Source organism: Diadema antillarum, unplaced genomic scaffold (genome assembly GCF_040938485.1).
Source record: "Diadema antillarum isolate AM-2024a unplaced genomic scaffold, OU_Dant_1.0 seq00000320_RagTag, whole genome shotgun sequence".
Lineage (NCBI taxonomy): Eukaryota > Metazoa > Echinodermata > Echinoidea > Diadematoida > Diadematidae > Diadema > Diadema antillarum.
Window position 1 is genome coordinate 904,353 of NW_027271339.1, and position 26,137 is coordinate 930,489.

The window sequence follows — 26,137 nt, forward strand, 5'->3', positions numbered from 1 at the left end:
AGAGAATTGTCGCTAGCATTGGAGGTTCTGATATCATCCCGACTAAAGTTTATGTTGGCAGGAGACTTCAACATTCACTTCGAAGATCCTGCAAATAATGACTCAAAGAAATTATTTCAAGTACTGGAGCCTGCAAACCTTCAGAATTATGTGAACATCCTGACACATCGCAGTGGTCACACTTTGGACCTGCTGATTGCTTCAGAAGAGGACAATTTTGTCTCTGGTGTTTCAGCAACTCATTCTCTGCCTTCTGATCATTTTGCTGTACTGTGTACTTTAGCTGCTGCTCCTCCGCTCCGCTCCGATCAAAGAGTACCTCTGTGAGCAAAACTTAATTCCTTCAATGTAGTCTGCCTATATAGGAAAAACTATAGTGTAGAAACAGCCCTCTTGAAAGTCTATAATGAGATCCTGCTGGCCCTAGATTCACACAAGGAAGCTATCCCCATCCTTCTTGACTAAAGTGCTGCATTTGACACCGTGGACCATCCCATCCTCCTTCGAGGGCTGGACAAAAGGTATGGGTTCCATGGAAATGTCCTTGAATGGCTAAAATCCTACCTGAAAGACCGGACACACAGTGTGCACATTGCAGACGCTACATCTGATATCCACCATGACAACTGTGGCGTCCCACAAGGTTCAGTTATGGGACCAAAGATATTTACGATTTACAGTTCTCCAATCATCGACATCATCAATGATCACGGCCTTCAACCCATGGTCTACGCAGATAACACACAGATTCTGGTAACTTTCAATCCGGACGATCGAGAGCTGTCTGTTCTCAAGCTGAACAAGTGTCTGGCTGACATAAAACGCTGGTCTGTCAACAATTGCCTTACCTTGAATAACTCCAGGACTGAAGTTATTCATTTCTCCTCCAAGTTTCTTACATCCCCAAGTCCTGTGGCAGTCAGTATCGGTAATGTCAACATTATACCTTGAAGGAACACATCAGGCAGGTCTGCAAGTCTGCTACAGCTGCTCTTCGATGTCTTGGTAAACTAAGACCCTACCTCACGAAGAAGATCACCCACACTTTAGCTCACTCTTTTGTTATTAGTAGGTTAGATAATCGTAATAGTCTGTTGATTAATATTCCCCAATCGGATTGTTATCATCTTCAAAGGATTCAGAACACTGCTGCCCGCATCATTGAAAAGCTCCCCAAGTATAGTGAAATCTCACATACTTTTACTTAACTTCAATGGCTCCCCATTGAAAAGCGTCTCATATTTAAGATTCTCCTGTTAGTTTATAAATTTCAGAATGATATCAGTCCACAATATCTCAAGGAATTGATTACCTCAGCTGAACAGTTCAGAGTTTTCTTGGGATCGGAGTAGCTGAGGAAGGGAGTTCCAGAGGACTGGACCTGTATAAGCAAAAGTCCTTTCACCGTATCTCTTGGTCCTTCTTGTGTTAACTTGAAGCAGGTGCTGAGAGGCAGATCGGAGAGTTCTTGTAGGGACGTATGGAGTGACCAGTTCAGATATGTAGTCGGGTGACATATTGTGTACAGCCTTGTGAACAAACAGAATGATTTTGTACTGGATCCGGAGTTGAATAGGGAGCCAGTGAAGCTCAGCGAGAATTGGTGTTATGTGATTGTGCTTCTTACACTTTGCTACCAGACGGAATGCAGAGTTCTGGATCCTTTGTAATTTACTAATCTCCTAATCTGGAAGGCCAATTAGTAAGCTGTTGGAAAAGTCAAGGACAGAAGTCACGAACACATGTACTAGTACCTCTGTTGTTCGCTTGTCAAGGAGGGTTCGGATCTTTCCTATTTTTCTCAGGGCAAAGGAAGCACTATGGCAGATATTGTTGACATGCTGATTCATTTGAAGATTGTTGTCCAAGAAGACTCCTAAATCACGAACTGCTGCAGATGGCACGACTTGGCATTCTCCGGATGCAATGGGAGCCAGGGTTTTGGAGGGCTTGAAATGAGATGTCACATGCAGTACCTCCATCTCTCTGTCATTCAGGACAAGGTGATTACTTTCCATCCATTTCTGGATATCTGCCAGACAGAGCTCAAGCTTCCTGATGATCCGATTTCTGTCAATAGATTTCATAGAAATGTAGAGTTGGGTGTCATCGGCATACATCATACAGCCAAATCCATGAGCTTTGATGATTTCCTGGACTTGAGTGGTGTAACAGATGAACAGAAGTGGTCCAATTACGGATCCTGGAGGGACACCCCATTTAAGTGGAATGGGGTCGGAGGTGACGCCGTTAACTGTCACTTTCTGTTCTCTGTCAGTAAGGTATGATGATAGCCAGGCTAATGCTGTTTCGGCTATGCCGAACCTGTTCTTCAGCATGGAGAGAAGGATCGCATGATCTATCGTATCAAAAGCTGAAGACAGATCTAAGAGGACGAAAATGGCTTTACATTTGTCGTCAAGGGACTGCAAAAGGTCATTGTACACTCGCAAAAGTGCTGTCTCGACACTATGATGTTGTCTGTAGGCAGACTGCCTGGTGGCGAGGAGGGAGTTCCCATTTAAGTACTGCATAAGCTGCTGACATACTACACGCTCAATGACTTTTGCCAGAAATGGAAGATTCGAAATTAGGCGATAGCTATTCAAGCACTCTGGATCGAGATCGTGCTTCTTCAGTACAGGTGTGATGAGTGCTGACTTGAGGGATTTTGGGAAGACTCCATGATCAAGAGAGTGGTTTATCATGTCCGTGATGGCAGGAAGAAAGGCATCCGTACAGTTGCTGAACACAACAGCAGGTGCTGGATCCAAAGGATATGTTTTTATTTTCTTGGATTTTATGAGCTTCAGCACGTCTTCTTCTGAAACATTTTGAAATGCTTGAAGGCTGCAGGTCAGAGAACTCATGGGATTCTTCAGGACTGAAAAGGAGCCTGAGAAGGAAGTTGGGTTCATCTCCGAGTTGTACAGGGGATTGCACAGTTGAGTGATCTTGTCATCAAAGAACTTATTGAGTCTCTCAGAGAGTTCTTCATACGAGTCATGGGAAGGCAAAGTCTGACCAGGGCCCTCGACAGTAAGGTCATGTATCAACCTGAATAGGTCGTTCCTGTTGCAGTCATTGATCAGCTTCTGGTGATATGATCTTTTGGCTTGTTTCAGGGCAGCATGGTATTCTGTGGTGGCCTTCTTCATTATTTATTTATCAATCGTCAGCTTTGGGACAGACTTTCTCAACTGGCATTCTTTGGCGCGCAACTTCCGTTTCTGTGCTCTTAATGAATCGTCACACCAGGGAGCATGAGCGCGCAGATGTACAGACCTTAACAGTCACTGGTGCATGCTGATCTAGGGTGTCTGCGATTGAGTTGTTGAACAGTTTCACCTGCTCACACAAGTCAAGATCTTCAATGTCGTGCGCTTTGGCAAAACACCTTTTAACATCATCACTGAATTTAGTGTAGTCAATGCTGTGCAGTTTGCGGAAACGAATTTCCTTCTTGGCAAGCGGGGGGCGTGCCAGAGATGCAGTGAAGACTATTGCTGCATGATCGGAAGGCATCGTGGGGAGAACTGAAACATTGCTAACTATCTCATCGTGTTCTCTTACAATCAGCAGGTCTAATGTATGAGCCCGAATGTGAGTTGGTTGAGAGACAACCTGCTTCAAACCACAAGACTCCAGCATATCACAAAGTTTTCTTGTGTTTGGACAAGTGGGTCATCGAAGTGGAAGTTGAAATCTCCACAGATTATCACCTTGATGCATAGAAGACTGACAGATTCGAGAAGCCTGGGGGGCGTTTCATCAACGAGTTCGTCGGAGGTTTTCACCGACGAATTTGCTATCAGCCAATCAGACGCAAGGATTTACACTGACAACTGTTAAAAGCTAATGAAATCCTTGCGTCTGATTGGCTGATAGCAAATTTGTCGGTGAAAACTCCGACGAACTCGTTGATGAAACGCCCCCCTGGAAAACTCTGTAAAGAAGAGTGAGGTGCTGATGCCCGTCCCTGGTGGCCTGTAGATAGTGATGAGTGAGAGAGTTTTTTGACCAGAGCATGATACTTTTAACTCTAGGCATTCACAGAATTCAAAGGAGTGAGATTTGGTACTGGTGACATAGTAGCGGTTCCGCAATATGACACAAATTCCTCCACCTTTCTTTCCTTTGCGAGGGAGCTTAACAAAGCGATAGTCTTTTAGCGTGTTCTGTATTTCAGCTAATGCGGGACTGTCACGACTGTCTCCTATGAGCCAAGCTTCAGTTATGGCCACAACATCCAGTTTCTCGGTTATAACGAAATCACATACTGCTGTTGGTTTATTCATCATGGACTGTGTATTCCAATAGCCAACTCTGGTGAGGGGTGCTTCTTCATTGAGATGGCAAGTTTGCGAGATCCTTTTCAGTGCAGTTCTTTGTTCAATGATCTTTTTTGGTTTTCCAGGTCGCCTGTTTCCTATGCTTAGGACAGGGATGGCTATCTGGGACTTCTGAAATGACCTACGACCATGACGGGTGGGTTTGACCTTAGATATCCCAAGCTCCTTCACAGAATGATAAACATCAAGTTGAAGTTTCCCTTTCTCGACCTGCCCGCCTATGTGTTTTAGTTCTTTCGAAATGTAACATGTTGAAATAAGCCTACACAGGCAGAATAAGGCACAGCACAAAATTCTCCATTTTGCCACACAGATAATGCTCACTAGTGTGATCTGACATAGCTGATGAGGGTGTTTGTCTTTCTACTTCTTCCCAACATTGGCCAGATTCACTGTGTAGGTGTGTGATAATGAGAGGTGTACAAGAAGGCAGGCTCAGCATCTATAAAGCAATAGATTAAGTGCGGTCAGGTTCAGCATTCTGAATGGGCAGGCACACACACAAAAGAGCTTGTTGCACCGTGCAGACAATGGGTCCACAGCAAAGCTATTGATGACCGGTGAACCTTCCACGCCTGTAGTAACATGGAGGTTGAGATGGCAGCTCAGTGTATACTTGCACACAAAACTTTCACCTGAAGTTGCTGGTCAGTCTTCTCAATTGAGGACTCCAATCTTGTCCTGCAATATCCAGGGTGCTAAAGCAACATTCTGCTATCAAAATATAAAAAAGAACCTTCAAAAGACACAGTCAATGTCCTACTGAAGGGAGAGCAAATATTGAGTGCAACAGCTATTCTGCGCCACATCATATCACATCACAATTATGTTTGGATGTACACACTGTATGTTTTATTGTCTTTAGAATAAAAAGAAATGACTGTATTTCATTTGTAATATATATTCAATGCAGAAAATTCCCAATGAATTTGACATTTGAATTGAATTGAAAAAAAAAGTTCCAAGAAAATACCTTCAGGCATTGCTTAGATATGGAGGAAATAGTGAAATTTTGAGCATTTGACCTTGACCTTTGACCTTGAGCATCTGCACCCAAAAGTTGATAGGCACAACTTCAGCCCCTCTATGTATACATGCCAAGTTTCATTACAATACCCCAAACGGTTTTTATGCTGTCCACAAAATTGATTACAGACGGACGGACGGATGGAAGGACAGACGGAATGAAGGACAGGACGGATGGAAGGACAGACAGAAGGATGGACAACCCACAAACATAATGCCTCCAGCACCACTTGTGGCAGAGGCTGATGACGAAACTGATGAAGTCAGCTAAATCCACACTATTATTTTATGTATACCAAATATCCAGTCAATTCAAATCTGACTCTTGACCTTTGGTGGGTGCGGTCAATAGTTGATTGGCGCACGTGTAACACATTATGTAAAGTTTCACTTGAGTGCCTCTATCAGTTGCCAAGCTACCTCGTCCAAAAAATCAACATGGACGAATGGACTGATGGACTACTTATGTGGATAAATAAAAACTTCTAATCTATATTATTCAGCAGGTTAATGAAATACGGTATTGCACTGTCCTGAAACCTTCTTGTTTTACACTTAAATTGCTGGTACCTTTTGTTTGCATGCAATGCGTATTGATGCCCCTGATGCCCTTGACTGGCTCTCTTGACGGGGAGCCAGTTGGATACAAATGGGTTTTATTAGCCATACGACAAGCAAAATCTAGACTCAGCTGTTTTCTCCTGTTAGCTAAAGTGCCGAACTTGCAGGTTTCAAGAGCTGCAGTGTACCATGTGTAGTTTTTGCCTAATATTATTCTGCATGTTCTTTTCTGAATCACCTCTGACTTTCAAGTTTCTTTGTGAGGGAGCCATTGAACACTGGCCAGCCATACTCAAGAACAGGACGTATGTATCCCGAGTATACAGTTACTAAATCAGCTGTGGGGATGCTAAAACGAAGCATTTATAACTTTATGTTGCACTCCAAAATCATTAAACAATGTAACTCACAAAACTGGAATGGAAACTTTTTGCCAACATTTTGCCAATTAACAATCAGCTTCTTCTGGCATCCTTCCGGTGGAAGAATGGTCCTTAGTCGTGCAGGAATTTCACACACTGATGAATTTTCAGTGCATGAAAGACGGCTTGGAATCTCTCAGATTGCCCGGTCCCGGTTTCAACTTTCACATGGCCAGCCAGGACTGGGCGATCCGAGAGATTCCGAGGTGTCTTTCACGTACTGAAAGCGCATCAGTGCGTGAAATTCCTACATGACTTCACACAAATAAGGACCATTCTTCCACTGGAAGGATGCCAGAAGAAGCCAATTGCTATTCGGCGAAATGTCGCATGACGTAAGTTTCCATTCCAGTTTTGTGATTTATAGTGATTTTGGAGTTTACACTTCGACTGTATGAATGATAATCTAAATCAGTTTTTTGTTGCACTTTTTCAGAACCTGAGTAACATGGCCATTCCATTTCAAGTTTGACTGAATCAAAACACCTAATATTCTTGGCTGAGTGACAGTACCTAGTCCAACATCTGCAATGGACAAAGCATCATGTAGAGGAGGATTTTTGCAGAAAGTTATTGTCATTGTTACACACTTTGAAGAATTCAGTTTCATGTTGTTCCTGGTCTACTCGCTAATTTCGTCTAAAGCTTGATGCATGTTAGATGGATGCCCCATTTACCCTACTGTCAATCAAAGTCATATCATCCATATATTTTAAATTCTGGACTGGTACATTTGAACATGCATCATTGACCATTATTAGAAATAAAATTAAAGTTTAGTGCCCCGGGGAACACCTGCATTGATGTTTTTCCACCCTGATAGCTTTCTGTGGTACTTTACACATTGTGAATGAAATTCAAGAAAACTAACAATCCACGAGACAAGGCAAGGTCTTATACTTGTGCCAAGCAACTTCTGTATGAGAATGTTATGATCTATGGTATCAAATGCTTTGGAGAAGTTGGTCAACACAATCGTTGATATCGCTTTCGAATTTTCAGCATTTTTTAGTATTTGGTGGAGTAACTGAATGAGGTAGTGATCAGTTGACCGTCCTTTCCGATTACTGCATTGGTTGGGATCAGTATGCTGAGCGATGTCTTCAACTAACCATTTAGCAATGAACGATTCTGCAATTTTGGCAAAGTACAATGTAACTAGTAGGAGCTATCGGGTGCAAATCCTTCACAGTGGGGGATACACACAAGGTGATTGGAACTATTTCAGCACATTTCCTCTGATGAGGTACTAAACCCTTTCTGAAAGAAGTATTTCAAATGTTGGCAAGGGGAGAAGCCAATTCACAAGAGAATTCTCTCAGGGTTCTTACAGGTAGGTCTCCTGTAATGCTCGCCTTTGCCTAGTTCAATGTGCTCTAAATAGTATACACCTGCCCGGCTGTACTATAGGACACTGATCTTGGGCTGGAAGGAAGGCTGGTAACCTGCTTCTGTCCAGTGAAGGTACAACAAGTCAGCTGCTATCAAACAAAAATATTCATTAATATAATTGGCAACTGACAGGTCATCAGCTGTATCATTGTCTGGAATGTGGATGGTTGTATGATCTTGTGCACTGTGTGTGATGAGTTTGTCTGTCTATACCACGCTGCAGGATCTCTTGCCTTCAGATCACAAACTCTGGTGCTGTAATATCGATTTTTTTTGTTGCTTTCGTTACTGTCCGCAGTGCCTTGTTTCTACAGTGGCACCACAGAAACAGTTGTTTACCAGCAAAAGCTATCTGCCTGCAATGTATGAGTGTTTTTACTTCAGCAGTAACCCATGGTTTATCTGATTTGTGCAGCCGGATTGTCTTCCATGGGAGGTAAGTGTCAAGACAAGAGTGAATGTTTTCCAGGTACACATCACACTTTTTAGAAGGATGACTAATCTGTGCAGGTTCTTCCCAAGTATGGTGAGTAACCCAATTAGTCTGGGTGCCAAAGGCTGAACCTTGTTTTACTGTCCACCCAATGTTTTTTGATGGTTTTACCCTATTTCGGGGGTGCTGAATCCGAATCTGCACGATGCAACTCTTGCATCCTTGAGGGTTTTGAGATATTCAAGATGGCCCCCAAAATGGCCGCCCAAACCGGAAATTCCCATATATTTCCTTCTAAATGGTAAGAAATTGAAAACAATCATTGGTTTGCCCTATTTCGAAGGTGCTGAATCCAAGTCTGGATGATGCAACTCTTGCATCCTTAAGGATTTTGAGATATTCAAGATGGCCGCCAAAATGGCCTTTAAAATCGGAAATTCCTATGTATTTCCTTCTAAATGGTGAGAAATTGAAAACAATTGATGGTTCTAGGCTATTTCGAGGGTGTTAAATCCGAATCTTGCTGATGCGTTTCTTGCATCCTTGAGGATATTAAGATATTCAAGATGGCCGCCAAAATGGCAGCCAAATTACCCGGAAATTCCTATGTATTTCCTTCTAAATGGTGAGAAGTTCAAAACAATTTATGGTTCTAAGCTATTTCGAGGATGCTGAATCCGAATCTGGCTGATGCGACTCTTGCATCATTGAGGATTTTGAGATATTCAAGATGGCCGCCAAATTGGCCGCTAAAATGGCCGCCCAAACCGGAAATTCCTATGTATTTCTTTCTTAGTGGTGAGTAATTGAAAACAATTGATAGTTTGAAGCTATTTCGACGGTGCTGAATCCGAATCAGGATGATGCATCGTTAAGGGTTCTGAGATATTCAAGATGGCCGCCAAAATGGCCGCCAAAACCTGAAATTCCCCTGTATTTCCTTGTAAATGGTGAGAAATTGAAAAACTATTGATAGTTTACCCTAGTTCGAGGGTGCTGAATCAGAATCTTGATAAAACTCTTGTATCCTTAAGAGTTTTGAGATAATAAAGATGGCCACCAAAATGACCGCCAAAAATGGAAACTCACAGGTAGACCCCCTTTTTCCTTCTAAACGGTGTAAAATTGAAAATAAACTGATGGTTTTACCTTATTTTGAGTTTGCTGAATTTGAAGCTGCAGGATACAGCTCTTGCATCCATAATGGTTTTGAGATGATATGGCCGCCAAAATGGCCCCCAAATGGCCGTCAAAAACGGAAATTCCCATGTAGGCCCCCTAAAGTGTCTAAATGGTGTAAAATTGAAAACAATTGGTGGTTTTACCCTATTTTGAGGGTGCTGAATCCGAACCTGGTTGATGCAATTCTTTTTTTTTTTCTTTTTTTTTTTGGGGGGGGGGGGGTTGAGAATTCCAAGATGACTGCCAAAATAACTGTCAATATTGAAATTTTTGAGACCCTATTCAGCACCCTCGACATTTTGTTGTTGCCATTTTTGCGTTCCTTGGGGTTTTTGAGATGTCCAAGATGACCGCCAAAATAATTGGCAGAAATGTTGAAATTCCAATGTTAATGTTTTTTTTTTCTAAATGGTGAAAATTTGATAATAAATTGATGGTCTCACCCCATTTCGAGGGTGCTGAGGGTTTTGAGATATTTACAAATGTCCTGTATAAACGGAAATTCCTTGATATTTTCTTATAAATAAGTGAAATATTGTGCTATAACGTGAAGCGAGTGATTAAAAGCAATAATTCCTATTCTTGAATTCAACTCGGTTGAGCAAATTTGTCAAATCAGCCAACAATTAATGGCATCCAAAATGACTGTCATAATGGTATTGTAATATACTGAGATATTCCGATATGTCTCAAACGGAACTTTAACACATAATGGAAAGAAATATGATATTGACATCATACTGAAAACGTACAAACACAAAGATAAGACTGAAAATTAATTTTCTTTATGCACAATCGTCATAAAGTAATGCCTGTGGTAGCCAATAAGGGCTCCCCAGACTGATGTGAAGTTAATCCTTTTTGGCTATAAGAGTAATATTAAATTATGGCCTGCTGGTATTTGGTGTTGACATTTGTCTTGTACTCTTATGAGTCCCTCGCCGCGTACTCTTATGAAACTTGTGGCATATTCTGATTACGTCACTAGAAATGGTTGCATCCATGACCACTATAGTAGATATCAATATAAGGGTAATTTCAAAAGCACTCTGCGTGATTATGATATTCGTAAGTACTGGACTATCAACTACAATGTATTACCTTAAATGTTGCTGTTTGTTTGTTTGTTTTGTTTTTTACTACGCGTTACCTGTGATTTTTCCATCCCCTCGTGTGTATATATGATATCGTCGCTTGGGCGACAAGATGCTGTTTCTGAAATTTTAGTGAAAATGACTTTTTTGAATAAACAGATAGTCAGTTAATGATATCCTGTCCAAAGCTTAGCTGTCTTGCCCAAAAAATGAAGCTACCATGGCATGTCAAAGGAAAGGTTCTCTCATTTGTTATAGTGCTTTGGTTGCCATGTTTGTTTACTTTTTGTTTTTGTTTTTGTTTTTCTCTCCTGAACATGTGACATTTTGTAGATGCGAGGTTTGTCGCCCCATATATATGTATGTGTAGATATATATTACATCATATTGAAGAAAACTTTGAAGCAGAACTATAAAAATGTCCAACTCTTGTCTTCAACAATGTCATCAAGACCACCAATATAAACCAATTAACCAATGTGAGTGTTCATGGATGAAACGATTAAAACTGTTCATGGATTAAAACAAGTAATATTGGGAATCTCAGTATCAAGATAACTTTCTACATCACTATCACAATATGATCGAGATGGGTATGTCTTGTCCACTGATTGTTAGTGTTAAAAACATATCCATGATATGTAGATGAAACAGTGTAATCTTTCAAATATTCAACCGCATCTGTAGTCTTGCAGGATTCATTCCTGGCACAGCTGTATCTACAAACTCCAAGATATCCGGTAAAGCTGGTTTCACTGTACAGCAAGTTCAAACTGGGATGTACAATATGCGTTCGTTTATCAGCAGAGTATGGTTGGGTTTAGATTTTGCCATTGACGAAAACCTGAAATAGGGTAAAACCATCAATTGTTATCAATTTCTCACCATTCTGGCGAGCATTTTGAATATCTCCAAACTCTCAATGATGCAAGGGTGGTTTCGTCCAGATTCGCATTCAGCACAGTGATCGAAAAGTTTAATAGGGTAGAATCATCAATAAAATTGTTCTCAACTGCAAAACATTAAAATTGAAATACGTGGAAATTTCCGGTTTTGGTGGCCATTTTGAAATTGGAATAGGATAGAACCATCAATTGTTCTCAATTTTGAACCATTGAGAATGAAATATGTGAGAATTTCTGGTTTTGGTGGCCATTTTGAATATCTCAAAATCCTCAAGGATGCAGGAGTTGCATCATCCAGATTCGGATTCAGCACCCTCAAAACAGGGTAAAACCATCAATTGTTTTCAATTTCTCACCATTTAAAGGGAAATACACGGAATTTCCGGTTTTGGCAGCCATTTTGGCGGCCATCTTGAATATCTCAAAATCCTCAAGGATGTAAGAGTTGCATCATCCAGATTTGGATTAAGCACTCTCAAAATAGGGTAAAACCATCAAGTGTTTTCAATTTCTCACCATTGAGAATGAAATACTAGAGAATTTCCGGTTTTGGCGGCCATTTTGGCGGCCATCTTGAATATCTCAAAATCCTCAAGGATGCAGGAGTTGCATCATCCAGATTCGGATTCAGCACCCTCCAAACAGGGTAAAACCATCAATTGTTTTCAATTTCTCACCATTTAGAAGGAAATACATGGGAATTTCCGGTTTGGGCGGTCATTTTGGCGGCCATCTTGAATATCTCAAAACCCTCAAGGATGCAAGAGTTGCATCATCCAGATTCGGATTCAGCACCCTCGAAATAGGGTAAAACCATCAAAAAAGATTGGGTGGACGGTAAAACAAGGTTATCCCCAAAAAGTGGCTTTGGCATCCAGACTAAATCTCCAAAAGACCACAATCCACTACCTTTTAGGGGACGTACATGTATGACTCTTTTCTTCGTCATATTTTGTGGACATGATCTATTGGCAGGAATCCAAAGAACACAATTATGATCGCTAGCAGCAATAGAAGAGAGATACTTGGACATGAGAGTATAAATTGGCATAATTAGTCACGATCTTATCCAAAACATTGATTCCTCTAGTGGGTTCCATCACCACTAGGGTAAATTTGTCATTAGCAAGAATCATTTTAAGATTCAAATTTTTGAAATCCCCAATGGACGACATTCTTGCTTCAGGATACTGCAGCATTAGAGCATCAGTCGTAGATGTCAGCTGATCGATATATTGTTCAGCATATGGATGGAGAGGGGGTAGTATACAACATAGACAATGAGACTAGATAACTGCCAAGAGTAAACATACAATTTAGGTCCCAATTAGGACCCCTCCCTTGGGTCCCATGGGAGGGGGGGTGGGGGCACCCCTGATTCTGCCATGAATAAACTTGACTCTACAGTCATCAGTGTAATAAATTATGGTATCAACTTAGCTCTATCACTTCTGGTTCTAGAGAAGAAGATTTTTTTAAAATTCCTTATTATCATCATTATTATTATTATCATTATTATTATTATTATTTTTTTGGGGTATTGGGCCCCCTGGGACCCCCAGGTGGGGTATGGTGCCCCTTTGAACAAATTGAGATCCTATCCCCCTAGAGATGCTACCTGCCAAGTTTGATGAAAATCGTCATGAGGTTTTCAAGAAGATGAAAATGTACAATTTTGGCCCCCATTAGGTCCCCTCGCATCCCCCTCTCCTGGGTCCCAAGGGGGCATCCCTAATTCCGCCATGAACAGACTTGAAACTACAGTCATTAATGTAATACTCATAGTATTGACTTGGCTCTACCACATCTGGTTCTAGAGAAGAAGACTTTCCAAGATTCCTTAATTTTGGGGGGTTGGGGGCCCCCAGATGGGGCATGGTGCCCATTTGAACAGATTGAGATCCTATCACCCCAGGGAAGCTTCCTTGTTAAGTTTGGTGAAAATCGGTCATGGGGTTTTCAAGAAGAAGATGAAAATGTAAAAAATTTACGCATAACGCATGCCAGACAAAGAGTTGAGCATAAGAGCTCACTTGAGCCAAAGATACAGTAATTACACATGCCAGATTTCAATTCAAAAAAAAAAAAAAAAGAATTAACAAAATCTACACTTTTTCTAACATTTTCATTAAAATATGCTGTTCCCGTGGCAATACATTGTTCAACAATGAAAAGAGATGAAGGGCTCACATGTGCCAAATTTCAAGTCAAATGTTAAAAAAATGAGGGAATTAGCCAAATTCTCACTCCTTTTGTATGATTTTCCTTCAAAGTTGCTGATACCATGTCAACACATTGTTCAACAATGACAAAAGATAAAATTTGCACATCTACATACATTGTACTTTAGCAGTCACATGTGCCAAATTTCATGTCAAATGCTTTAAAACTAAAGGAATTGGGTTTTTTGACAGGAAATTTCCCAGAGAATCTCCATTAGTGATACATGTATACATTAAGTTTTAAGAAAGATCCTGAAAGCATTGCATAGATGAGGGAAATAGTGAAGTTTTGTGGAATTGACTTGACCTTTGACCACTGACCTTTGACCACTGACCCCTAAATTCCCTAGATAGTGCCTGTCAGTCAGTACAAGCATATGTACCAAGTTCCATGAAGATACCCTGAACCATTTGCGAGATATGGAGAAAAAAGTGAAATCTTAACATTTTCACTTGACCTTTGACCTTTTGACTTGCCCCATCATATGTCATCCTTGGGCAAAGATTAGTGAAATTTGCTTCATCCAGTCTTGAGTTATCATCTAAACGGGACACAATTTCATGATTTGACCTTGACCTTTGACCTCCGGCCGATGTCACCCAAAATCTGATCAAGTAATTGCCCCATTATACTTTATACTTGTAAAATTCCACTCAATATTACTCAAGTTATCGCATAAACAAATGGGGACAGAGGATGGACGGATGTACATACGGATGGACAGACAACCTGAAAACATAATGCCTTTGGTATCCTTTGGGTGGAGGCGTTAAAAAATTGCTTTTACCACAGCAACTGATTTCTAAACATTCTTCAAAAAAGATGTCTTGCACAACTACACATTATATTGATAGCATGTGCAAAAATTTCAACTGAATTGCTTTAAAACTGTGATAGTTCAATCCACAACAGTTTGTGTGATTTTTTGAAAATTTGCCATTGCCATGGCAACACTTTATGGGATAATGACGAAAAAGGTGTCTTGCACATCTACCTATGGTAGTGGTCACACATGCAAATTTGGGGTCAATTGCTCAAATACTGAGGGATAGGTCACTCCATATATTTTTGTAGGATTTGTATAAAAACTGATGTTGCCATGGCAACAGATTTCTTTATACTCATGATAAAGGTGTCTTGCACAACTGCACATTACATTAATCGCACGTGCCAAATTTCAGCTGAATTGCTTTAAAACTGCAGAGTAATTCAATCGACAACATAAATTTTAACAAAAAGTTGCTATTGCCATGGAAATGCATTACGAGATACTGATGTAAAAAGTGTCTTGCACATCTACTTATGATAGTAGTTCCACATGCCAACTTTTAGGTCAATAGCTACAAAAAATGAGAGCGTAGTTCGAGCCACAAGTTTTGGGACCGACTAACTGCCCGACCACCTGACCTCAAAGTGATTCCTATATACCCCTATACACACTATAGTATATGCGGGTGGGGGTATAAATATCACTTTTTTAAACATGTGTTTTAAAAGTTAGCATGAAAGCTTAAATAACTCAATGGCCCGTATTCTGCTAAAAACTTAGACCCGAGTTTAAACCCACGCCTGGGTCTAAAGTGGGTTTTTTGGGTTTAAACCTGGGTTTAAACCACCAGTTTAGACCCAGGCTTAAACCCAGGTTTAATTTGTATTCTACTAAGTCCAGCTGTGGTCTAAATTGGGTTTAAATTAAACCTACCCAGGAGGAGGTTTATTTCGAGTTTAAATCGAGTCTAACGATGACTGGTAAGGGTACCAGCACACAGATCAATGCCAATGCAATGGCACAAACGAGTGGCTGCCTGGATACGTACAGCAGCTAGCTTGTCGGCCACACGCGTGTACACACGAGATACGCCTACTACGTACTAACACGTTAGATCTAATACTTGTACACTTAGAAGAGACTCGAGATATAAATGTTAGAAATACTACTACCTAGTACTACCTGTAGTTAGTCTACACTTTACGCTGAAAATAACCTGAAGACTAGACCAAGAACTCAATGTAGGACTAGAGGGTAGGTTGAGCCTGAGGTCGATTTGGCATAGATAGACTAACTGTTACTAGACCGAGAACCTAGATCGTAGGACTAACGTTAGGACTAGGAGTAGGGTCCTACTAACGTTAGTAGTTCACTATTCGAATACCTAGAGTACATTATTGTAACGTTAGGACTAACGTTAGATCTATTAAAAGTTAGGTTAGTGTGGTACGGTAGGTAAAATCTACTTCTAATAGTAATATCGAGACAGGGGTTGATATAGGCCTAGGTATCTATTTCTAAATTTTAGAATGGTTTCCATTTTTATTAACCGACAATCTTAAGAGAAAAGCTTTTATTCAATTTCCTGCCTCAAAGTCCTGGTTTGATCAATCACCAATCCATTCGGAATTCACGATTCAATCGACATAAAAAGCCATGTCCCATCCAGCGCACACAGCAACCGTGCCGCCGGCCGGCGCGGCGCGATGGCTCTGCTGGTACTGAGCATTCAAAGCTAGCTAGCCAGGAATATAATACCGTTGTACCATGTATCCTGTGATGTGCGTCGCACACGTACACAAACTGTACAGTAATGTACAGTGCTTCACGAGTCGTCGCAAGCAAAAATACAGCATGCCCTTATTCGACATAAATACCCGTAAAAACGATTCAAAATCCAAGAAAGTCACGCTCATGTGACTGATACACTGCCAATAATAAATTTAAGTGGATTTGTGGAGAGAAAAGTACTCAGAGAGGGAGAATTTCTTCTTCCATAGAGGGCACCAAGGTGGCTTGACCCAAGACTATTTCGAGTTTAATTTAAACCCGAAATAGACTTGGGTTTAACTAAACCTCGCTAGCAGAATACAAAATTAAACCTCGGGTCTAGCTAAACCATAGGTGAGTCTAAAATGGGTTTAAACCTTGGTCTACAGTAGAATACGGGCCAATGATTTCTTTGTCTCTTAAATGTAAAATTTAAACAAAATTTATGAGATAGAATTGCAAATCAACATTGCTTTTCAGCACATGATGAGTATAAAACAAACAACATATGAGATACACAGGGTTTGCATGTTTTCATCATATACTTCATTATTTTGTTCGCTTATGACAGAATTTTGATAAAAAACAAAACTAGAAATGTCGCTATGGCGACTGGTATGCCTCCGCCATAATGCATGATTCTCCTAATAGGTCTAAATACTACATGCGGACAATGTGTGATGACATTTTCACAAAATTGGCAAAACGTTAAAATGACAAGTTTGTCACAAATGTGTTGAATGCTCACCTTCCTTGACCTAGGTTTAATTGGATGAATAGGAGAGCATGTATTTGGGATTTACAGACTTTAAGTTGACTTTGACCCATTCATACATTTATGCATGGAGTAATTTTCAAGGTATGGAGAAAAAGTGCAATTTCTGTATTGAATAGTAAATTGTTACCATTTTCATCTGGCCTTCGACCCTAAAATTCATAAGATAACCACTGTCAGGCAGAAGATGCATAGATATGTAGTACGTTTCAAGATAACTTGAGCCACTTCCGAGATATGGAGGAAAAACTTAGTTCAGCACTTTCACTTGATCTTTGACCTTTTGACCTTAAGAGGCAAAAACAAAAGAAAAAAAAAACTTTCCAGAGAATCTCTACTAGGTTAAACATGCATACACCTAGTGCAGAGCTACCAAGTCGAACGCATTCTGCGTGAGACTCAAGCATTTAGGGTCTGTCTCACGATCTCACGCATGGCACCCATTTTTCTCACGCATCTGGTGAAGTCTGCAATTTGGGCCAAAAAAAAGAAGCATAGCTCAAAGGATTAGAGTGACAGTTGCAATTGAAGGTATATTTCCCTTTTGCCTTTCAAAATTAGTAAAAAATAGTCACGGAAGTATGCACCAGATCGCATCATTAAGAGCTAATAATTTAAAAAAGCTCCCTACCATGGGAGGGGGACACCCTCCTCGTTCGCGTGCGCATGTGCGCGAGCGCCGAGACGCCGAGTCATAAAAATCTCACTCATAAAAGTTTTTTAAACTTGGCATCTCTGCTAGTGTGAAAAAAAAGTAATCCTGCTGGCATTGCATAAACATGAGGGAAAGAGTAAAATTTTGAAGTGTTGCCCTTGACCTTTGACCCCTGACCTTTGACCCCATGAACCCTAAATTCTCTAGATAATCACTGCCAGTCAGTACATACTATCTTCCATGCAGAGACCTTGAACAATTTCCAAGGTACAGAGAAAAAAGGTAAAGTTTTAATATTTTTGCTTGACCTTTTGACCTTTGACCTTTGACCTCATGACCCAAACTTTCACCAGAGAATCTTAATTGGTTAATACATGTATACACTAAGTGTCAAGAAAATATCTTCAGGCATTGCAAAGATATGATGGAAATAGTGAAATTCTATGTATTTGACCTTGACCTTTTGACCTTTGACCTTGAGCATATGCACCCAAAAGTTAATAGGCACAACTTCACCACCTAATACACATACATGCCAAGTTTCATTAGGATACCTCAAAAGGTTTTGATAGTTACCTTGTCCACAAAATTCATTACGGACGGACGGAAGGACGGACGGACGGACGGACGGACGGACGGACGGACGGACGGACGGACGGACGGACGGATAGACGGACAACCCGAAAACATAATGCCTCCGGCACCACTTCGTGGCGGAGGCATAAAAAAACTGCCCCTCCAGAGGAATTCGTTATAACAGGATTGCACATGCACTTTTTTCTTTTTGCGTGCTGAAGCTCAATCCCCTCTCTGTTCCTTCTCATTTTCACTCAACTGCTTCCACATAGTTTTTTTTTAAATAACTTTTACGTTTCCTGTGATTCTTGCCTCTTGAGCATCACAGACTTCTTCTGTCAATGCATGTTATTTGTTTTTAGGTATGAGAGACTCAGTGATTTAGTCATATTTTCAAGTAACATTAACTTTTTGAATATCATACAATGATATATTGTAATTATCAGATATTTCTTTTCTCATACCGAACATCTGTGAGCAAAACTTTGAGTACCTTGAACAGTGCAGATTGTCTCCAAAACCTTATAAGAAAAAATGAAAATGCACAGAAGTTACAGTTTACATAAAATTCTATTTACCTATAAATTGGTTTTAGTACATAGCCATATTTGTATAATTTGATGGAATACAAGAGTAACTAGACTTGGAATTTGTCAACACTGACAAATTAGGTGATCCGATCGTTTCGGAAATCAATGCTTTGAGTCCTGATCCCAATATAGGCATGACCATACAGGTTTCACCTGAGTTTAGGGACATTGGTCGTGTTATGTTTGGATTCTCATTTAGAAAAGGGAGTCAGACCTGCCATCTTTGGTACCCAATTCCGTATACACTAACGAAGATACAGAATGAAGTAAATTTGACCTTTGACCCCACTTTGCACAGCCAAGATGGCATCTGAGCAAAAAGTGGTTAATTTGTGAAATGATTCTTGCGACATCGTCTATACGTGTGCAAAATATGGCAAAGATAGGACAGGTATTCAACAAGATACAAGATGAAACAGTTATGACCTTTGACCCTACTTTACATACCCAAGATGGTGTCCTATCAAGTAGTTGTTATTTTATGAAATAATGTACGTGACATGAACTAAATCTGTGCAAAATATGGGGGTGATAGTGGCTGTTTTTCTTGAGTTATTGCACAGAAAGTTGCAGAAAGAAAGAAATATCTCAATACATCGAAGATAAGCTTTAATTTCAGACAAGTATTTTGACGTGATCCCGACATTGTATGAAAAAAGAAGGGCACATCTGCAATAGCGCAAAGTCTCAACTACAACACATTAAAATCTGGGAGAAATTCACCGAAGGGTAAGTGAACTAGTGCTCGATAAAGACAATCATGTCAATTTTCACATCTAGAAAAATTCCCTCCCATAGAGATAACACGTCATAACGAAAATACAGAAAGAAGTACATATGACCTTTGGCCCCACTTTGCACACCCAAGATGGCATCTGAGCAAAAAGTGGTTATTTTGTGAAATGATTCTTGTAACATGGTCTTTGCGTGTGCAAAATATGAGAAAGATAAGACATGTATTCACCAAGATACAGGATGAAACATTTATGACCTTTGACCCTAATTTACATACCCAAGATGGTGTCCGATCAAGTACTTGTTATTTTATGAAATAATGTACGTGACATGAACTAAACATGTGCAAAATATGGGGTTGATAGCCATTGTTGTTGTTGATCTATTGCACAGAAAGTAGACTTAAGAAAGAAAAATAAAGAAAAAATTAAGTTATTTTATAAAAATTTGAAGGAGAAGCATAAAAAAATCAGAAAAAGATTAAGTTTGGAAGGGAGAATAAGACTAACTAAAGAAAAAGAAGAAAAAAAGTGTTTAGAAAAAAAAAAAAAAAATATTGGCAGGGGTGAGCCTCGAACCGGGGACCTTAGGATTACGAGTCCGATGCGCTATGCACTGACCTATTTCACCCTCCATAGGCCCTGTGTATGAAGCAAAATGACGCTGCATCGAAGCCAAGTGCCAATTTTAACCAAGTTTTTCAACATGATGCTGACGTCGTATGAAAAAACGAAGGGCACACTTTCAATAGCCCAAAGTCTCAGCTACAACATATTAAAATCTGGGAGAAATTCACCAAAGCATAAGTGAGCTAGTGCTCGAAAAAGATAGTCATGTCAATTTTCATTTCCAGAAAAACTGCACTCCCATAGAGATAACACGTAAACTGGTCAAATTTGACAAGATTACTTTCAATCCATTTTTACGAGGTGATGCCGTCATCCAATCAAAATTTTGGTAGTGTATTTATGAAAGAGCATTTAATAAGCTACTACATACTGAAATCTGGTTGAAAATCGGCAAAGGATAAGTGAGAATATCTTTTAATCATTTTTTCAGCATCGCCAACCCATTAAATGACATGTACAACTCATCAGTTTTCAGAATATGTAAGAAAATGGGGGGTCACCGTCCATCCTGATGAGTAAAATCGGATTTAAAATTGGCGTTTTTTTTTTTCATAGTTGCACTGTATATCGCCATTGACGCGCGCGCGGAATTTCAACTTTGACGGGCCCGTATGACGTCATATTGAGTCGGATTGACTTGAAACTTGGTAGAAATATTCCTTGACATTTCAGACATCTGATCTTTCTATTTCTATTACATATGAGCTGTGCGTGCGCATATGTGCGCACGCGTACGCGTCCGTCCAATTTTTTCACTTTTTCAAAAAATGCTCCAAAATATCTGAAACGTGTGCAAAAAAAAATTTGAGCTCGATTGGAGCATGTCAACATTTTAACGCGCGCGTACTCGCACGGTTTAAGTGTAAACTGAAATTTGATAAAATGAGTAGAATGCGCCTGACTTGAAATATATGTGACGTAAATTTAATTGAAAAATTTCATTCCATTAATGAGATATGAATGAAAATGTGTTTTCATATAATGACGTCATAGTGACGTCACGGTCGATTGATCACTATGATTTTATAAGATCTGTCGTCTTTGCGACATGATACATATATGGTATAATTTTGAAATTGATAGGCTGAGGACTTTCTGAGCTAACCTCTGCACAACTTTTGTCCAGAAATAAACAATCAGTACAGATACAGAAGGTGATCCAAAGGATATTCGGATCACCTAAAAAAAGCAAGGGAATTTTGAGCTGTCTGTACATCATGATCACATAAAGCCTTAGAAATTATGAAACTACTGCTCTATTAAAGCTTCCCTTTATAGCAATTAACTTTTCATCATTTGAGCTGAAAGTTTGAAAGAATAAAGGGCATTTTTGAGACAAATGTTCACTATAAGTCGGATTGTTTATGTCCCAGAGGTTTGTTGAAATTGTTATGGACATTTGTTTCATGAATGGGGTCCTGTTCCAGGATGGATAGCTAATCGATACAGAGTACGTAAGCTTCCTAACTCTTTCAAAATTGTGAAAAGATTATTTTCAATACAAATTATTAGAATTATGATAGCCTTCCCACATATATATTGCACAGACAGGGAGTAGGAGGTGCATTTTCAGAGCACATATTCACTATTTGCTTGTTTTTTTTGGTGAACCATATAGTCCAAAAACAGGAGATGAGCCCCAGTCTGCTTCAAACATGGCACGCAGCTCCTCGGCTAGAGTGCCGAAGGTAGGCTGTACCTGCACCATCAAAGCAAGAAAGTGTCTCACTGGCAATTCAGTGAAAATTTCTAATCATCATGACCATGCTTTTTTTCCTTGGAGGTTCACAGAAAAAATGTAATTATAGTTCATGTTTGACAAGGGATGGACAGGAACTTGAAACATACATTGCACATATTACCCATGTGGCCAGATCTTAGTTGATTACGACTGTGAACAATATCACCAATAATGTTCATTGGGCTACAGGGCTGCACACATACCCATTTTTTCTACTGGTCCAACCTGGCTGTCTGTTGGACCATTTACTAATAGGTACCCAGTTTTTAAATGTTTTTACGGATCCATACCTGAAAAAGTTCCTGGTCCAACAGTGAATTTTACCAGTCAGCGACTGTTAGACCAGTGCCAGTGTGCAGCATTGGCTACCATCTTTATTAGTAAATAGTAGATGCACTACCATGAGGTAAGCTGGGTATAATCTTGCATAAGGGCAATTCCATGGTAACTGACATTACACGTAAGGATTTTCATGAAATTGTTTACCTTGTAGTTTTGTGAATGAATGTTAGACCAGTGCCAGTGTGCAGCATTGGCTACCATCTTTATTAGTAAATAGTAGATGCACTACCATGAGGTAAGCTGGGTATAATCTTGCATTTATAAAGAATGTTATGTCCCATGTACAGCCAGCAGATCTACAATTTTTGCAGGACATGTTCATTAGGTGGAACACCCAATTTTAGTACACATTACTGTTTGGACAACAAAGTAGAATTTGCAGTAGCAATAGAGACAAAGGTATCACAGATGTTCATCTGTTTAGGACTTTGATATTTCAGTTGTTCTCTGTATGTGTTCATAGACTTCTTTTATTTTTATGGTACATACCCAAGATACATCATATCCAGAACACAGCCAGATAATAGATGTCATGTACATGTACCTTTAAAAGGTCACACGAATGATTGAAAATAACTTTTAAGGTATTTTGACATTTTAAGTCCTTGTCAAATACAAAAAACAGCCAAAAGTATACCAACCCATATACCTCCTGAAAGAAAATTTAGCACGTTTTGATATGAAACAAAAGAGAATGGTTTCTAAGATCATCCTGGTGTGTTCTGAGGGAAAGGGTGTCATAAAGTGTGAAAATTAGTAATTGTTCATTGTTCAGAAATCTCATCCATAAATTTTTTTCTCCATTTTTTAAAAAGGGTGTCTAACTTCCTGAACAGCAGTTAGGATTTTATGATTAATGCCCCTACCTTGTTATCTACCACTGCAGCAAGTGGCATGGCATCAAAGCAATTGTTGACAGCTTCCCAGACTTGCTGACCAACAGTAGGACCAAACTTCTGGTTGCACTCACTGTAGGAATACATCAAGATGACAAACTGGAAATTATTAAAACATTCCACCTAACAAATCATGGAGCCATTGATATGCACTGGTCTGATATCATCACTTCCAGGTTCATGCATTAAAAGCTAGTGATACTATATGACACTAAAATAAAGCATATTGCAAAAAATGCTAAGTTTATGACTGCACAGAGAAGACATTGTGATCTCTTCCCACCTCCCTGTTGTGATCAAGTAATATGCACATACAAAGAGCAATAGGGTTGATTCAGGAAAACTGCTGTGAACAGCAAAGGTACACAGTCTACATCAGTACTCTAGCATGCAGCATGTTGCCATCACTTACTTCAGTTTGCTGTTCAACATGAACGAGAATACCTTGGAATTATTAGGTGATGCGCTAATGGTGTATCACCTATTGTGTTTGTACAGAATCTTCCTATTTAGGTGATATGCTATCAGTGTATCACCTATTGTGTTTGTCAAAATCTTTCTTTCTTTTTTATTCTTCTTTCTTTCTGCAATATTTTGTGGGTGGTATATCTCATCAATGACATGACAGAATTACATGAAATTTTCAGTCAACACACACTGTATCTGATAACAATATCTCATGCCAATAACATTTTCATAAAAAAAAGCTGATCTGTGATGTCATCTAGGCACCATTTTGTGATTTTCAGATGTTAGATGATTGATCATATCTTCATAACTAAATGTCATTTCCATATCATTTTTGGTAGACAAAAAGTGCAAGTCATGACTGATCATCCTGTACTAAACTAATCACCCAGGTCATCATGACACGCGTGTCAAAATGTTAAAATGCTCAAAATGACTTCCCGACTGATTTACTGTTTCAGACAATTTTAAGTGTTTCAAAAAATTCCGCGTGTGCGCGTCCGTGTATTTTCGCATGCACAGCACATAAATGAAAAATGCACTTTTTCTGCTTGGGTTGGATTTCTGATACATAATATCCATTGGTTTTCATATAATCTTGACCAATAAAGGAAGGAATGGGGGATGCTTCAAAGTTAAAATTCCGCGTGCGCGTCTATGTGCAAATATGGTGAAAAAACATGCCTTTGTTTCTTTTGCCATAGCTCCTCAAAATGAACGGGGACCCCCGTTTTTATTACACACTGCAAAAGGATATGAGTTGCAAATAACGTTCAAAGTATCAATATATCAGACAAATTTGCTGACATCATATGGTCATCTGATATAGAAAAAGTGGAATTTAATTTTTTCATGTACCATTTAAGATATTCATTTGTGCCCATCTCAGTAATTTTTGCTTAATATTATCCCAAATTGAGATATGTTGTACTGTACAAGCTGAAATTTTCGTGAATTTCGCAAATCGCCTTTGAACCGCGAAAACAACAACACGCGAATAACTAAGTTCAGTTAGACCCTCGCAACCGCGAAATTAACAACACGCGAAGATGTCCTCCAAGTAGCAAGTGGTAGCGAAAATATCTGTACGCAAAATTTCAGCTCATACAGTATTTTGGGCAATTGTCTTTCAAGTCAATGTGATTGTTTTGCAAATCTGATGATGTCCTCACACTGAAAATTGTGATTAACGGCAAAGTATCAAAATCAGCTGAGTTCACATGTTATGTCTATGGGAGGGGATTTTTTTTCCGATTCTGAATTGACACGACAATCTTCTCACAGTTGTATCTCAGTTGTTTGAACTTTGTTTCCTCTGAAATTCTAATAGATTGTAGCTGAAATAACAAACTGTAACAAGAATATGTTTTGGTCTGGTCATATGCATGTAGCATGGTGAAATATTCAAGATGTTTTGTGTATTACAGTCCACCTATTGATGATCTCCATATCTTGTATCTATAGTTTGTTTTTTGCCTTAGCATATACGTGGATGTTCCGTAAACAGCAGAGTGGTAGAGTAACGGTTTTGCCTGCACAATTTTGAGAGATCGATGCTCGCAGCAGACCTTTTATTTGGTTTGTTTTTCTTTTTGCTTTTTCTAGATAACATTATATTCAATACTAACTATCTGTTAATTAAAAATGATCCCTCATTTTTGTCTTAGTTCAAGATATTTCGAATTTTTTGTTCCTTATTTTGTCTTATTGCAAAACTTGTTTTTCAATTAAAATATATTAGAAAATATTGAATGTCCCGAACATCCCAACAATTTCGCAAGTGGTCGAATTTGCGATCATGGGGTACAGTACTGAAAGAAGAATGTATGCATGCACGTCGCATTTATGCCAGAATGAGAGTTAATATTTTCGCGTATGTTTAATTCCCGAATAGCCTCCCACTCTCGAAATTCATGAAAATAGAAACCTTGCAAAAGTCAGAAAGATAAAGCAGAAAGAGGCAAGGCCCAAGAACCGACCCTTGAGGCACTCCAGGGGTCCGTTTCATGAAAGTCTTAAGAGAGACTTTCTCTCTCCTAAGTCACACTTAGGAGAGACTTTGCTAAAAACCGTTTCATGAACAAAGCTAGCACACAAAGTCTCTCCTAACTTGGCAAAGCTATCACATGAATCTAGCAGTGGTCAGGAGCACTCCTAAGTTTATGTGATCGCATAAAGCTATCACATAAACTCAGACTTAGGAGAGACTTTTTTCTAGAAATCATTTCATGAACAAAGCTAGCACATAAAGTCTCTAACTTGGCAAAGCTATCACATAAATCTAGGAGTGGTCAGGAGCAGCACTCCTAAGTTTACATGTATGTGATAGCTTTTTGAGAGAGTCATTGTATCAAACTTTTTTCTCATTTTCGGAGTAATTGACCCAAAATTTGGCATGTGTGACCGCTGTCAAAGGTAGATGTGCAAGGCACCTTTTCCGTTAGTACCGCATAATGCATTGCCATGGCAACAACAAATTTTCATTATAATCACACAAATAGCAATCGAACTACTACTCTCAGTTTTATCTCGTAATGTACGGTAGAGAATTCAGCCATTGGCTGCGCATTAGCCACTGGCTGAATTTGCGTAATATGAGAG

The 26,137-nt window shown here is 39.5% G+C and overlaps 1 protein-coding gene across 4 annotated transcripts in view; it reads right to left on the reverse strand.

Annotated features, from left to right (window-relative positions):
- LOC139730519 (uncharacterized) overlaps positions 1-26,137 on the reverse strand; it is a 312,627-nt gene that overhangs the window by 35,110 nt on the left and 251,380 nt on the right. For all 4 annotated transcript variants that reach the window (XM_071641366.1, XM_071641365.1, XM_071641368.1 and 1 more), the window contains one exon: positions 23,039-23,141. In XM_071641366.1, the coding sequence (XP_071497467.1) occupies positions 23,039-23,141 (103 nt within the window). The remainder of the gene's footprint in view (positions 1-23,038; positions 23,142-26,137) is intronic.